The sequence below is a fragment of the Stylophora pistillata genome, chromosome 11 (assembly GCF_964205215.1).
Source record: "Stylophora pistillata chromosome 11, jaStyPist1.2, whole genome shotgun sequence".
Taxonomy (NCBI): domain Eukaryota; kingdom Metazoa; phylum Cnidaria; class Anthozoa; order Scleractinia; family Pocilloporidae; genus Stylophora; species Stylophora pistillata.
This window is the reverse complement of record NC_142529.1, coordinates 20,680,588-20,695,186: the sequence shown is the minus strand read 5'-3', so window position 1 is coordinate 20,695,186 and position 14,599 is coordinate 20,680,588. Positions and strand designations below refer to the sequence as shown.

At 37.8% G+C, this 14,599-nt stretch overlaps 2 protein-coding genes across 2 annotated transcripts; one reads left to right on the top strand and one right to left on the bottom strand.

The window, feature by feature from the left end:
* The first annotated feature begins 138 nt into the window (after positions 1–138).
* LOC111340457 (ATP-dependent DNA helicase PIF1) lies at positions 139–6,782 on the top strand. The gene is made up of 7 exons (XM_022947306.2): positions 139–994; positions 2,302–2,573; positions 2,695–2,801; positions 3,468–3,714; positions 4,509–4,596; positions 5,300–5,445; positions 6,110–6,782. The coding sequence occupies exons 1-7, from the start codon at positions 217–219 to the stop codon at positions 6,359–6,361; spliced, it is 1,890 nt and encodes a 629-aa protein (XP_022803041.2). The 5' UTR covers positions 139–216; the 3' UTR covers positions 6,362–6,782.
* Positions 6,783–8,373: 1,591 nt separating this feature from the next.
* LOC111340459 (alpha-1,3/1,6-mannosyltransferase ALG2) lies at positions 8,374–14,587 on the bottom strand. The gene is made up of 5 exons (XM_022947308.2): positions 14,462–14,587; positions 13,846–14,320; positions 12,375–12,677; positions 10,633–11,060; positions 8,374–8,633 (listed from the first exon to the last, which is right to left on the bottom strand). Exons 2-5 carry the CDS (start codon positions 14,300–14,302, stop codon positions 8,517–8,519), a joined length of 1,305 nt encoding a protein of 434 aa, XP_022803043.2. The 5' UTR covers positions 14,303–14,320; positions 14,462–14,587; the 3' UTR covers positions 8,374–8,516.
* Between the last annotated feature and the right edge of the window lie 12 nt (positions 14,588–14,599).

The following is a 14,599-nucleotide window of genomic DNA, read 5'->3' as shown; positions in this document are numbered from 1 at the left end:
GCAATAGTCCGTCTCGCTTCTCCTTACCCCCTCCTTTAACCCTCCTTTCCAAAATACGGCCGGCTTGAGACCCCACGAAAGGGGACTGGAGACTACTTACTCCTTGCATGTGATTGGTCGATGTATTGGAACACCAAAATTTAAAGGTGAAAGAGACCACTGATCAAAGCTTCTATTTTATTTCAAACGTTTTAAAACTTTTATTGCGATAGATTGATGGAGGCTAGCGAGTTAGAATGCTGCTTGATAGTGGAAAGCCTCAATTCCAATGGTGTGGTCACGAAACGGCGAACCTACAAGAGTATTACAGTTGTTTTGGGTCGAGATGAATTTGGCGACATCGCTCTACGATTAATCAGCAGTCAATCTCCGTTGGGAAAGACTTTTCTCCTGAAAGAGTTAACCATTCACAAACGGTTTTTACAAGAAGGGAAAGCGACGATTAAACTTCTAACACAGAAGATACAAATCATGTTCTCAAATTGTCCACCCAACCAGCTCGCGGCGTTTTTAAAATGTTTGTCATTGAAACTTGCTCAAAGCAAACAGAATGGGATTGCGAGTAACAGAAGACGGCTTCTCAGTGACAAAGCGCGGTCGTTTGAAAACATAAGCCCTCTAACAGACAAAGATCTCACGATGGGCTGCAAGAAAAGAACACTGGAGGATAAGAACGGTGTGACACCGAAGCGAATTAGAACTACGGGTAAAGAAAGTGATTCGAGTTGTGGCAACGACGAACACAGCGGAGCAGCAAGAAAACGTCTCAGCTCTTTGAGTTCTTTTCAAATTAACCTTATACCAGAACAAATGGCAGTGGTAAACGCCATAAGAGCTGGAAAGAGTGTGTTTTTTACTGGTAGTGCCGGAACTGGCAAGTCATATCTCTTAAAACGCTTGATAACGATGTTACCACCTCAGAGTACTTTTATAACTGCTAGTACTGGAGCTGCAGCTTGTCACATTGGTGGGACTACGCTTCATGCATTTGCAGGTGGGTTAATTTCCTTTGCAAGAGTGCCGACGAGCTTTTCATTTTTATTGTAATACTCTGCATTTACCCCCAATAGATGTGGCTGACGACAGCAGAGAAATTGGTAAACGAAGGTCTTAAGAGCAGAATTCGAAAGGGAAGGGAGGAATGGGCCATTCCATTTTAAATCCGCGCACCCCCCCTTCCCCCCATTGAAGGCTTTCCTATAACACCCCTCCAGAAAAGAAATTTTTTAACCCCCTTCAGAAGTTTATGTAACGATCAAGCAAACCTATGGAACCCCCTTCAGAAACTACTCGTGAGAATTTCTGTCAAGGGTACTTTATGGCGACCCCTCTCAGAAATATGGTTCAACCCCCCTAAGAAAAATATAGCATTGACCCCCCCTCTCCCTGAAATCCCAGGCCTTTAATAGGGGGGGGTGTGGATATTAAATGGAATGCCCCAATTTCTCTGATCATAAAATATTACAAGAGAATATTAGAAAGGGAGTATACCCTGCTAGTAAATTTACCTTCAGTCCTCCCAGGGAAATCGGAGGGACTCGACCACCACCTGCCTTCCATTTCTCAAAGGTGACTCTTCTTGCAGGGCAATAGAAGGAGGGGGTTAGAAAAGAAAAAGACTTTTACGACAGAACTTTGAAGAAAAGCGTGTTATAATAATAATATGATAATAATAATATTTAACGAGGGAGCCCAACTTGCCATAGCAGTTTTCAGGGGGGCCCTCATCAAGCAAGGGTGAGAGACACTGGCGACATGATGCTAGTTTGCAATTCTGCCCAAGTGTCTGTTGTTTAACTGCTTAATTTATGATTTGAAATAAATCATTATAAATTAAGCAGTTACCAGTAAACAACGGACACTTGGGGAGAATTGTGTACATCTTTACCTCTTCCCCTTTACCCACTTAAGACTTCACCCATAGCAGGCCACCATTATATGAAGTCTCTGGGAAGTGCTGTTACATAGACTCTACAGTGTGCGAATTTGGGCATACAGTTATCTTTATTTGGGCCTGAAATCAGTTACAATGGATTTCGTACTCTCTGCAATTGGGATCTATAAATAGTGTGTTTTTTTGAAAAGAAAAAAAATTATTACCAGTAGTCACATTTTGTCTACAGTAGGTCTGAAAGATGGTGAGAAGCCCTCACATACCTGTAGGTTGAACTACCTATAGGGTGAGGGTTTTAAAAGGAATGAGGTGTAGCTGCTCAAATTTCTACAGATAAACCCAGCAGCACAAATTTCTGCCTAGGACGTGTTCAAAATCTGATTAGTTGTTATGGTCTTGTGCATCAGGTATTGGAAGTGGAAGTGCACCTCTTGCCCAGTGTGTGGATCTGGCATCACGGCCTGGGCGCGCCCAACAGTGGAGACGTTGTAAACATTTGATCATTGATGAAATCTCAATGGTTGACTCCACATATTTTGATAAACTTGAAGCAGTTGCCCGTGCTGTGAGGAAAAAAGACAATATCCCATTTGGTGGAATTCAGCTAATTTTATCAGGAGATTTCTTACAGCTTCCTCCAGTAACAAAACAACCAGGACCCAAAAAATTTTGTTTCCAGGTAAAAAAAGACTTGATCTATTGGCATTTCACCCCAAGACTGGGCAGTCAGATTTATATATATACAATCTATGGTCAAGAGATTTTCATCAACTTTTGACTTTTTATTATTATTATTTCAGGCAGAAAGTTGGAATGAATGTGTTGACACAACCATCGAACTTAAACATGTCTTTAGACAGAAAGATCCACTCTTCATCTCAATTCTTCAAAATGTACGAGTTGGAAGGTAAAATCTTAATTCTTGCAAGAAGTTTGTCTAAATACTAAATGAACAATTTAGAAGAATTGTGACAATAAGATATGTCAATATGGTTTTTTTTCAAGATACAGTGTCACAACAAGTCTCCATTATTATTTTTGTTTAACCTGCAACAGATTCCTCATTGCTGTGAATCTGTTTAGTAATACTATCACAGGTGATATCAAAATATGTTAAGAACCGAAAGGTAGCACACAATTAGATGCAGCTGTGAGACTGTCACTGATTTTCTTAACACATTTTAACATCTTCTGTGACTTAATTAACATATTGCTGCACAAACCCACGACAACATCTATAGGTACTATTTGTTTCATTACACTTAATAAAAAGCTGACTGTTATTGATAGTGGCATTATCTATGCATCTGTCCTGCCACAGATCATAAGTACATGTAAGAACCAACAAAAATGCATTGTATAATTCAGCTTCTTCTTGTTGTTTTCCATCCATTCCTTAGAAAGTTTATTCTAAGAATTTGGTATTCAATCAAATGATAATTCCCCTAGTTGATATTTTTCTCTATTCTCATTACTTCACTGCTTGATAGTGTATTGCTACTCTAAGGAGAAATTCTGTCTTGATCACTCCTGAGTGTGAAAAGGTTAATAATAATTATTCTCTCGAATCCAGTTGTTCAGATGCTCTTGTGTCAAGGTTAACTGCAACTAAGAATCAATTAATTGAGAAAGAAGGAATTCTTGCCACCAAGCTTTGCACCCACAAGGAAAATGTCAACCAGATAAATGACATACATTTAACAAGACTGCCTGGTGAAAAGAAAGTATTTGAAGCAACTGACAGTGACAGTGGAATGAGTGCAATGCTTGACAGTCATGTTCCTGTGTCATATGCTCTGGAATTAAAAGTTGGAGCACAGGTAACAATTTCTTACTTAAAGCTTTTGCATTATACATTTAACTCTTTAACCCCCAAGATCTGATTGTTAATTCTACCCTTGGGGTGCTGCAGTTTTCCTTATTAATTAAACTGTCTAGTGACGAGAATTAAACTGTAGATCAAGATAACAACTTCTACCTTTAAGTAACTGTTATTAGTTTGAGTATTCTCATTACCTGTTTGCTGGATCATGTATGGATATTATAGGGAGAAGTTACAGGTTAATCACTTCTGTGAGTTAAAGGGTAAAAGAATGTAAATGTAACATCATCTAAATGGTAGTACTGTCATTTAACAAGTTGACAATGGTTTAGCATGGTGTGTACTCTTATCAACGATTATAATATTCATCACACTGTGACACAGTAGTCAAATGTTGTGTGCCACATGAGGCTAGTCTGCAAATTTTGACAACTGTGATGACGAATATTATTATTGATAAGAGCACAGACCACACTAAACCGCTGTTGATGTGTTTTCTTTTTACCACATACAATATCAAGATAAAAGAAAAAGAATGATGAGTTGCATTACACATTAATATATTGCTGGAGCAGTGTTGTCTGCACTCTATCTCTATGAACACTGAAAAGTTTATTTGCCAATCAGATTGCAACATTACTGCCAGTTTTGGTAAAAAATTTTATTTAATATGATCATTGCAATGGTGGGTTGTTAGAACTTGAGAACTGATTGTGTTGAATGTTACAAGTCATGTAAATGTTAATTCTAAATGTTGACTAATTTATCCATATACTTCTTCTCTTTTATTAGGTGATGCTGGCTAAGAATTTGAATGTCTCCAAAGGACTGGTTAATGGTGCTCGTGGAATAATCAAAGGATTTGATTTGGGATCTGCTGGTTTGTTAATTAATATACACTTAGTCTTATGTTGTGTCTTCACTCGAAAAGTGACACTAAACTTTTAAGATACGACCTTTAATACACAACGATTAAACTAAAACTGACCAGCAACTTACAACACATGCAGTTAAAAACAAAAATGCTAATAAGTTCATAACAGTTCTGGGTTACGAAACTCCCGGGGGATTTTAAGCAAATTAACATAACATCTTACAGTATTATCAGTGAATGTCATGTACATCCATATTTGATATGCAGGAAAATAAGTTTATACATGTATGGTAAGGAATATATTCAAGAAGCTCTCCTTTGATCAATACAAGACAGCAAGTTTTATTATCGGTAACTGTTCAAAAGGCTGTCACAATATTTACTAAAATGTAAGTTTTTTACTAATTAACATGAATAACTTTGTTACACTTTTTCTTGACCAGACAAAGTAAGTTTGAGACTAAATCAAGTAACACAAATTTTTCATAAACATTAAGTTATGCTTCAAGGCAGACCTTAGAAGGATTACATAGTGCTGAATATAACAACACACCATTTTCGATATATCAAAATTCAAACTTGGCTCCAAGGCTCAGGATAAGTAAAACAAAAGAAATCACATCAAGGTTGAGGGATAAATGATTTATTCCTTTTGTTGTATTTCCCTCAAGCCATGGAGCCATGTTGGAATTTGGCTGATTTCTTTCAGGTTATCCTATCGTCAAGTTTGTTTCTGGGCTTGAAGAAGTGATTGGTCCTGAGAAGTGGGTTGTATCAACATCTGGTGGAGGGACAGTCACTCGGCGACAGCTGCCACTTAAATTAGCATGGGCTGTGTCCATACACAAAAGCCAGGTAACATGTACAGAAGCTAACAACAGATTATGTTTAGAAATTACTTGTAATAATATTAGGGGGAGAGGGGTAGGGGGAGAGGGTAGGGGAGAAGGAACGATTAAGATTTTATTTTACCAGTAGGCAAGGCTAACCTCCTGAAAAATCTGTGGAGTGTTTTAATGCATTTTATTTCATTTAATTTCCACAATAGAATGGGTCCAGGACTATAGAGTTTTGAAAAAGACTACAGGTCTTGGAAAGTCCTGAAAATCTGCTTAAATCAAGCAATAAAGTTTTCAGAATTTCTGTTATAAGAAATGTACATGAAGAATGTCAGGAGAGTTGATTTTCCAGTCTTAGTAATGAAAGGGTTTAAGGTGAAATTTGGAGTCTTGGAAAAATCTATCTGAGTCCTGGAAAAGTCCTTGAAAATTGTTCCTGAAAGAGGGTACAAACCCTGTGTACAATCATGCAAATGTATGGTAATGAGCTTATTGCTGAACTTGCTGAAAAACTGTGAACTTTCCAACTAAAAAATTAAAAAGAACTGGAGTTGCATCTGCACTGGGGAACATGAAAGGAATCTGGTAAGATCCATTGAGGTTGAGCCATTTCCCTTACATTGCCTAGATCAAGAGCTTTGCTGCTGTAATGTTAACTGCAAATTTAATTTTTCTTCCAGGGTATGACACTGGATTGCGTTGAAATCTCTCTGTCAAGAGTCTTTGAATATGGCCAATCATACGTTGCACTCTCAAGAGCACGGAGCCTTCAAGGCCTCAGAGTTTTAGACTTTGATAGCAAGTGTGTACGTGCTCACCCTGATGTTCTTCGGTATTATGCAAAGCTGCAGCGGAATGCAAAAATCAAAGGAGCCAAAACTGATCGCTTCAACTTGCAGAACAAAGACAAAGAAAATATTTGCCCTTACTGACAAAAGTGTATAGACAGTGCTAGACCTCTGATAAGAGGAGAGGATGGAAAGAGACATTGATAACAAAAAGGGGACAAGGATCTGAGATGATCTTCTTTCCATTCCTTTGCTACCGTAATACAGTAGCCTGGAACACACCACTTCAGATAAGAACCAGAGAAACATTGAATTTGTCCTATTATTTAAAAATGGATTACATTAATTTTTTTGTGCCAAACACCACTTGTAAAGTTTGTACAAAAGATTTTACATTTTATTAATTTAAGCTCTTTTAACTTGTACTATTTTTTACACATTTTTTTATTCCCAGACTAGTACAGACTCCTACCCATGAGTTATTGACCTAAGACTGTCAGATAGATGATAAAGATACATTGTGATAATTAGATCTAAATCATAATAAAAGTATTATTTTTCAAAATGCTGAGTTGATAAATGTAAATTAACCACTGCTAAAAGTTTCTTTCACTGACATTTCAAGGATAAGCCCTTCATCAGAGCTTTCAAAACTATATACGGTGGCAAATTTACTTCATCAACTCTGTTGATAAAAGCAAATTATTTGTAATACCCCCTACTGTCGCAGCACCGCAGTTTCTTTAGAGACTTACCTCCTTTATCATTTTTCATCAACACTGAGATCCAAAGGTCTCGTGTTTGATTCTCTGTGGGGCACCCTGAATTTTTGTTTCCCAAAGCCCGAGACACAAACAGATAACACCTCTTTTTACTTGACTGTCAAGCTTAAAATTGTTACAGTCAAGTAGTGAAAGACAATCACAACATTACTGAAATAATTTGAATGTATCAACAAAATTATAGTAAATTGGCCACCGTTATGGTTATAAAAGCTGACGTTTTGACTGTAAGCCCTTCGTTGAAGCAAATAGAGGAATTGTGGGTTGTGTGTGCTTTTAAAGGCAGAAAACAACATTACAACATTACTGAGTTGCAATCTGATAAAGAATTAAATTCTTTTCTGATTTCAATACTACATTGAGTTGAATTTTTCAAGGTAAAAACCTGAATTGAGCAGGATTAGCAACAGCCGGCTCTTACATGTGTAGCTCAAATGTTTCAAAGATGCCATTTGGTAATCCAAAGTTGTCAAATGGTGGCCACAATAAAAGCTTTGTTACCTTTAATAACTAAATAAAAAGCTTGCTGGCAACTGTGTCTTGAGGTTCATGAAAAATGAAAAAACTCAATACTCGAACAACCAAGGAGCACTGAGAACATTATCAAAAGTACTTTTAAAACTCCCTGGTTGTCCAAATATTAATAAAAATTGTTTATCTCACTTAAATGTTAGAACAAAAATACTAGGTAATACCAAAATTAATTTCAGCTTCCTATACTGCACCCTGATAGGTCACCAAGTTAGTGACTTACTGTTTTTATTTGATTAAGTTCCCAACCTAGAATAAGCAGGCACCTTTGAACATGCACCTGTCGTCTGGGTGGGACAAGTTTAAAGGCAGGTAGCCTTGAATAAGGGATTTGAGTAAAGGATTCAATGAATTGAAAATACAATCTAAACAACAGAAAAATTCGTTCTTACATGCAAGTTGATATGAATATCCTGGATGCTGTCCTTGAATATTGGCACACCACAAAACCTTTCTATTTGTTTTGATAGGTGTGAAAAATAATCCCGGCGTTCATTGTTGATCTTGTATAAAATAGTATGAATGACATTTCAATGATCACACATAGTGTTTCTCCATTTACTTTTCATTACTAGTAAGCTCGTGTCCTCTTAGGGTACTATAATTTCTCTTTATTCTCGTATGTGTCTGCTTGATACAGTATTGATATCATAAAGAGATATTCTGTCTTGGTCACTCATGGGTTAAAGCTGGCAAAAGGTACTTTCTTTATTAATTCACTTCAGGGGTTTCATTAATGTTTTCTGCAGGAGGGCAACTGGATTTCACAGGCGGGCAAAACTCTTTGAACTGAACTTCTTTATAAGATAAACTTTCCTCCAGACCGTCAAATCAGGTGGGCAAGACCATCTTCACAACTGGACAATTTGTCCGGTGCCTGGCCCTTAATGAAACCCCCATCACTTATCACATAATTTAATGATTGCATATAATATATAATAATAATTATCAAAATGATCTTGTTATACATTATAATAAACTTCTTGTCAGTGACTGTTATGGAAATTGACAACCCACACGCAGGCCACACAGAACACTACAAACATGAGAAAACATGTCACAGCTGTTGACCACACCGTCCCTGTCTGGCCTCCGTCTGTTACCTGTCAATAAACCACACAATAGTGATATCGTCTGATTAATATTTTGATTTATTTATTAGCGAGACCACATAAAAGCCAAAGATCATTTAAATAAGTGGGCTACAGCTGTAAGCATTCTAGAATTTCTCATCATCATCCATGCTGAACTAAAAATAGTTTTAAAATACTGAACATTCTAAAGAAATATATTAAAAATGATTTGTTGTTAATATGGGACAGTGAAAAAAAAATGCAGTTTAAAGGTCTCTTGCAAATATTTGTCAACATTATCTCTGATGTATATGAGAACGATCCTTCGCAGTAAAGCACTATTTGAGCAATAGTGAAAATCAGACCTGAAAAAAATTTCAGGCCTGTACGGGACTCGAACCACTGACCTCTGCGATACTAGTGCAGCGCTCTACCAATTGAGCTAACAAGCCAACTGGGAGCAGTTGGCTTGTTTTACTTGAATTAATTTGATGGCTTGTTGGCTTGTTGGATTAATTGAATTAATTTGATGGCAGTTGGCTTGTTTAACTTGAATTAATTTGATGGCCTGCTCCCAGTTGGCTTGTTAGCTCAATTGGTAGAGCGCTGCACTAGTATCGCAGAGGTCAGTGGTTCGAGTCCCGTACAGGCCTGAAATTTTTTTCAGGTCTGATTTTCACTATTGCTCAAATAGTGCTTTACTGCGAAGGATCGTTCTCATATACGTCTCATGACCGCAGTTCACACATATGTTTCATATGTTTGTTGTTATTATCTCTGATCTTACTAATTTGGTTTCATCAACTGAGTTGATAAATGGAAATTGGTCTCTGTAAAGAGTTTCAAAGCTGACACTTTGAGCATTAGCTCTTCGTCAGAGTGAATGGATGATTGTGGTTTGTGTGCAGGTTTATTTGCAGAAAAATTTTTTTGATGAGGGGCTAATTCTCTAAGAAAGGTTAAGGGGAAAACAAATTACATATTAATTTATATAGGTATAAGAAATATCAGTGCACTCCCAGAGAAGATACAAATATATTACACAAAAAATGGCCCAAGCAGTTGAAACGACCATTGATAATAATTAAAATTAGAAATTGCCTTAAAATATATCTGATTTCTCTCCCTGAAAACTTGTGGATTTTATGCACTACATGCCATGGCTATTACAGTCAACTCTTGACTTTAAGACAACACGTGTTTCAAGACAGGTGAAACATCCCAAAATACAACAAAATGTATAACAATAGCTCCCACTACTACAGATTAATGAGTTTTCACCACCAATGTGGATACAAACTGGCAATCCCAAAGGGTCACAATAACAAGATTTATTATACATTGTAGTCACCATCTGTCTTCTAATTGGCTAAATGCCCACAGTTAATTCTGGGAAACAGTGCAACCTACAGATTATTCACTAATCTGTACCTACAGATTAGTGAATAATCTGTAGGTTGCGCACGCAATGCATGATTTCTGGTGGAGCAATGTCAAGTTCACGGAGAGCAAAGTAAGAACGGCTTCTCGATTCACTTCATCGACCTAGCGAGAAACTGAGAAATTACTTGAAGATCAAGATTCAGAAAATGCGAAAAGATTGACAAAAGCGGCGAAGGAACTGTTTTACGAATACCTTAAAGAGAAAAATATCCAGGAGCCACACGACAAAAAGGAATTAGCCCAAGTGAAAATTTGTTTACCACACAGTTGTACATTTTTAAGTGTTCGAAAATAAACTGTGTTCGCAGCGATAATGCGTTTGGCGTTATTTTCTTTAAAACAATGTATAATAAAACAATTATTGGATTAGGTTTTTGTGATATCCGGAATAATCAAGGTCTCGGTTAGTGTTATCAGCCTCAGCCTTTGGCTTTGGCCGATATAACACCTACCTTGACCATGATTATTCCGGATATCACAAAAAACCTTATCCAATAATTGTTTATTGACTGTACTGTATGTTACCATATAAGGTGAACTAATCTAAAGGATAGGCATCAAACTCTAGTAAGTACAAACAACATACAATACTGTGAAGATGTTGAGCAAAAACATCAAAGGAGAACTTCTTGATCACATTCTCCTTGCCAGCTTCACCCATTGTTGAACTAAGAGAGGGATTCTTCAAAAACTCTTTCATCACTAAAGCAAAGGATTCGGCATCAGGATTGCACAAAAACCCTGTCACGCCATTTTGAACAGTTTCTAACGGCCCTCCACTGTTAACTGCGATTACCGGACGCTTCATATACATGGCCTCAATGGGAACAATACCAAAGTGTTCATTGCTTGGAGTGTAGATTAAGCATGAACATCGATTAAGGAGACTTAGCTTTTGTGCGTCACTGACTGATCTCACAAATGTGACTTTACTGTTGAGGTTGTATTGTTTAGCAAGTTTGCAGAGTTCGAAGTGGTGCTCCTTGTTTTCTGTTACTCTGTCATCGTATCCTCCTTTATGAACAACAAAGAAATGCTGTTCAATTATGTTTGGAGAACATCATAAAAATATGAGGTACACTAAGTGCAACCCAAGATAAAGTAAGATAGGGTGGAGAGGTTTAACAAGGTATAACAGTATTTTATTACACGACTTGGGCAGTCAGAGGGCCAATAACTAAAATCAACCAATCAAAATGCTCTATTGCCCGTAAATATTCTCTCAGTATTGGACCGGGCACTGTCCTGAATGGTCCCAAATGATACCGCACTTGTGTCCCTTTGAACTTCAGGCATATAATAAATCTCTTATTAAACAACCTTGCTTGGGACCGTACTGGAAGAATATCGGCCCTCTGTCTGTTTTGTATGGACCTTGCTGCGCTTAGTCCGTACTGTCAAGACCTCGGACCGATATTCTCCCAGTACAGCCCTCGCGCTTGGTTAATAAGATATATATATAGAACATCTGAGTCACTTATAACCACTCCCAGTAACTACAGTAAGGGTAAGTCTGCTTACAAGCCAAGTGGCCCATCAGACCAGCGCTTGTTTGAACTAAAATGTTCCCCTCCTTTTTGAACCCAGAGATAATAATGATAAAGATCTTACTAACCTTGTATGCTTGGTCTTTACTGTACGTTACAGAATTTAGTTATTTTTGCTTGGATTTATAGCTCATACCAGGGCTCAACACAAACTTTTCAACTTACTAGCCAAGTGGCTGGTGACAACTTAGATGTTGCAACAATTTCAGTTTGTTTAATTGCCAAACTGGCTAGTGGAAATAAAAAACCACTAGCCAACGCTGAATTTCTACTAGTCTGTGGTTAGTGGGCTACAATTAGTGTCAAACCCTGCCTAAAAGTATGCTTTGCCCTATGACCATAAATCCAAAACCCTTGGTGCACAACTTACAGATTGGACCTCAAACTTGGTTAATACCTAGTACGTGCATGTATGTTTATGGTATGGGCCTCTGATTATTTATCTAAGCAATACAACACATTTTACCAGGGCTCTTTAGCACAACAAAGCCACACCAGATGTTGAGAGAACACTGCTCAAAAAAAGCTTATAAATCATGAGCCAAAGGGGAGTGATTTTTAAGCTTTCCTCCTGTTCTCCTAACATCCTGCAAAGCTTTATCACCTTATGGAGCCCAGAAAAATGCATTCTACTGCTTTTATGACAAAACTACATGTAGTTGTCACTGATCAAATGCAAACTCTGTAACCTGTTAAAGCATCCACTTGGAAACTGAACTGACCAATCAAACAATGCATACCATGTGTTATATCAATATGATAATTAATAATAATTACTTACCTGCCATAACTAGATGTACATCCTTCCATTCCTCGTCACTGATAATATTTCTGAGCCAATCTAGTGCCTCTAACGCAAGGTTCAAGTTCTTCTTTCTCTCATATCGATTTATAGACAAGAAAACACACTTGGCGGTGGGTGGAATGAGGTCTTGTATTTCATCCTTTTCAACTGGTTTTTCAAATGAAGAAAAATTCAGTGAAGGATACAAGACACATGGGCGATTACTGCACAGACTTGTAAATGTTGACAAAAAAGTTTCAGCAGTGAAATTGCTGTTCACAAGAACTGTATCTGCCATGCCTGAAATGGAAAAAAAGAATAATCACATAAAATTTGTTGATACTATCATTTCCTATGCACAAAAACTGCACATCACAATTATTGTTAATGAAATAAATTTCATTTGACTTGTGGGTGAAAATCAATCAATCATCACTTTCCCCTGAGAGAAAAAAGTCCAAGGCCTTATCAACCCTTAAAACTCTAAAAATGACTGGCTTCTAATTTCCCCTTACCATACCACCCTTGAATCAAATGAACAGGTCATGAGAATGAACCTTTTAATTTCCAAGATCTGACTGTTAATTCTCCCCTCTAGCTGCTACACATTTCCTTGTAAACTGGTTAGGAGAATTTGGTGTTCAATCAAGATAACAAGTTCTACCGGATAAGTTTGAGTATTCTCATTACCTGTTTGCTGAATAATGTATGGATATTGAAGGAAGAAGTTACAGGTTAATCACTTCTGGGAGTTAAAGGGTTAAAAAGATAACCACTAATTCAAGAAGCTCCTGTTTGTCAAACTAATTCTCCTTTTCAGTACCTTAGGAGGTATACAGAGGACAGTATGGAGAATATGCATGCTGATGCTAGGATATAAAGTGTAGGGGAAGAAGTATTAATCTGTACTCAGACTGACAGACATTAGGGATCAAAGTCAAACTTTCCAAAATTCCCTGAACACAACATATTTTAATGAAAACATACACATTTCCTAAATGAAAATTTCCCTCTAGGTTTATCCATTCCCAAAAACGGAGTCTAAAAAATCAGGCTACCCATTCCATCCCCCATTAAAGAATTTAAAGAATCATTACATAAATAGGCAAATAACTATATAAGTGAATGAAAGAGGGCACAAATAAGTGATAACTGCTAAATGCACCTTCATTGAAAAAAAACGCTAGGCACTCCCATACCCCCCCCTCCCCCCCCAAACTAACCACGGGGCATACAGGGGTTTCATTAAGGGCTGGGCACCGGCCAAATTGACCGGTTGTAAGGACGGTTTTGCCCACCTGGTTTAACAATCTGGAGGAAGGTTTATCTTATGAAGAAGTTTAGTTCAAAAAGTTTTGCCCGCCTGTGAAAACCAGTTGCCCTCCTGCTGAAAAAATTAATGAAACCCCTGGGCATAGCCATCATATCCCTCGCCCGACGCCTGCCCAAAAATTGCATCTTTGCTTACCAGTTGTGAGTTCCTCCAGCCAGTCTAACGGAGCACGATAGAGCTTTTTAAGGAAGCTTTTTCGTTGAGTTAGTAGCAAATCAGGAAAATGACAATAAAACACAATCCGAGCTTTGCTTAGCTTTAGAAACGGGATACAAACAGACACTTGATCGCAGAATACAACATCCATCCGCCATGATGAGAAGAACACCAAATAAATGGAGACATAAATCATTCTTAAATACGCCCACAAAGCGTAAAAGTTTCCAAAGAAGTGTCTAGGGAGCCAGTCTCCAACTGCAGTAACTTGAAGCGTCCCGTTCTTAGTCTCCTCGAAGCAATGGGACGTATCGTGGTGAGATGTGAAAAAATGAACCTCATGACCTCGGGATTTCAGAGCAAGGCCGGCATCCACCACAAGCCGTTCTGCACCCCCGATTCCCAGATCTGGATGAACGAAGGCAACTCGAACCATCTCAAAATATTTTTAAACCTACAATCAAATAAAAAGTCAGAAAGAGATCACGACCCTTTAGAATAAACCCAACACTCCGCCTGAGATCGGATAAGAGTTTCGTTGTGTAGTACACACAGTCTCATGGATTGCGTACCAAAACAGTGTTTGTTACTTTACCTACAAGTGGTTAATGATGCCTCAGGGTAGATAAGATAAGTATTGCAATAATCAGTAGCACATTTCTCCTGTGGGCAGAAATTCAAGAAGCGATATACGCTGTGTCAGCCATCTTGAATCCCAAACGTTGGAGAGGTA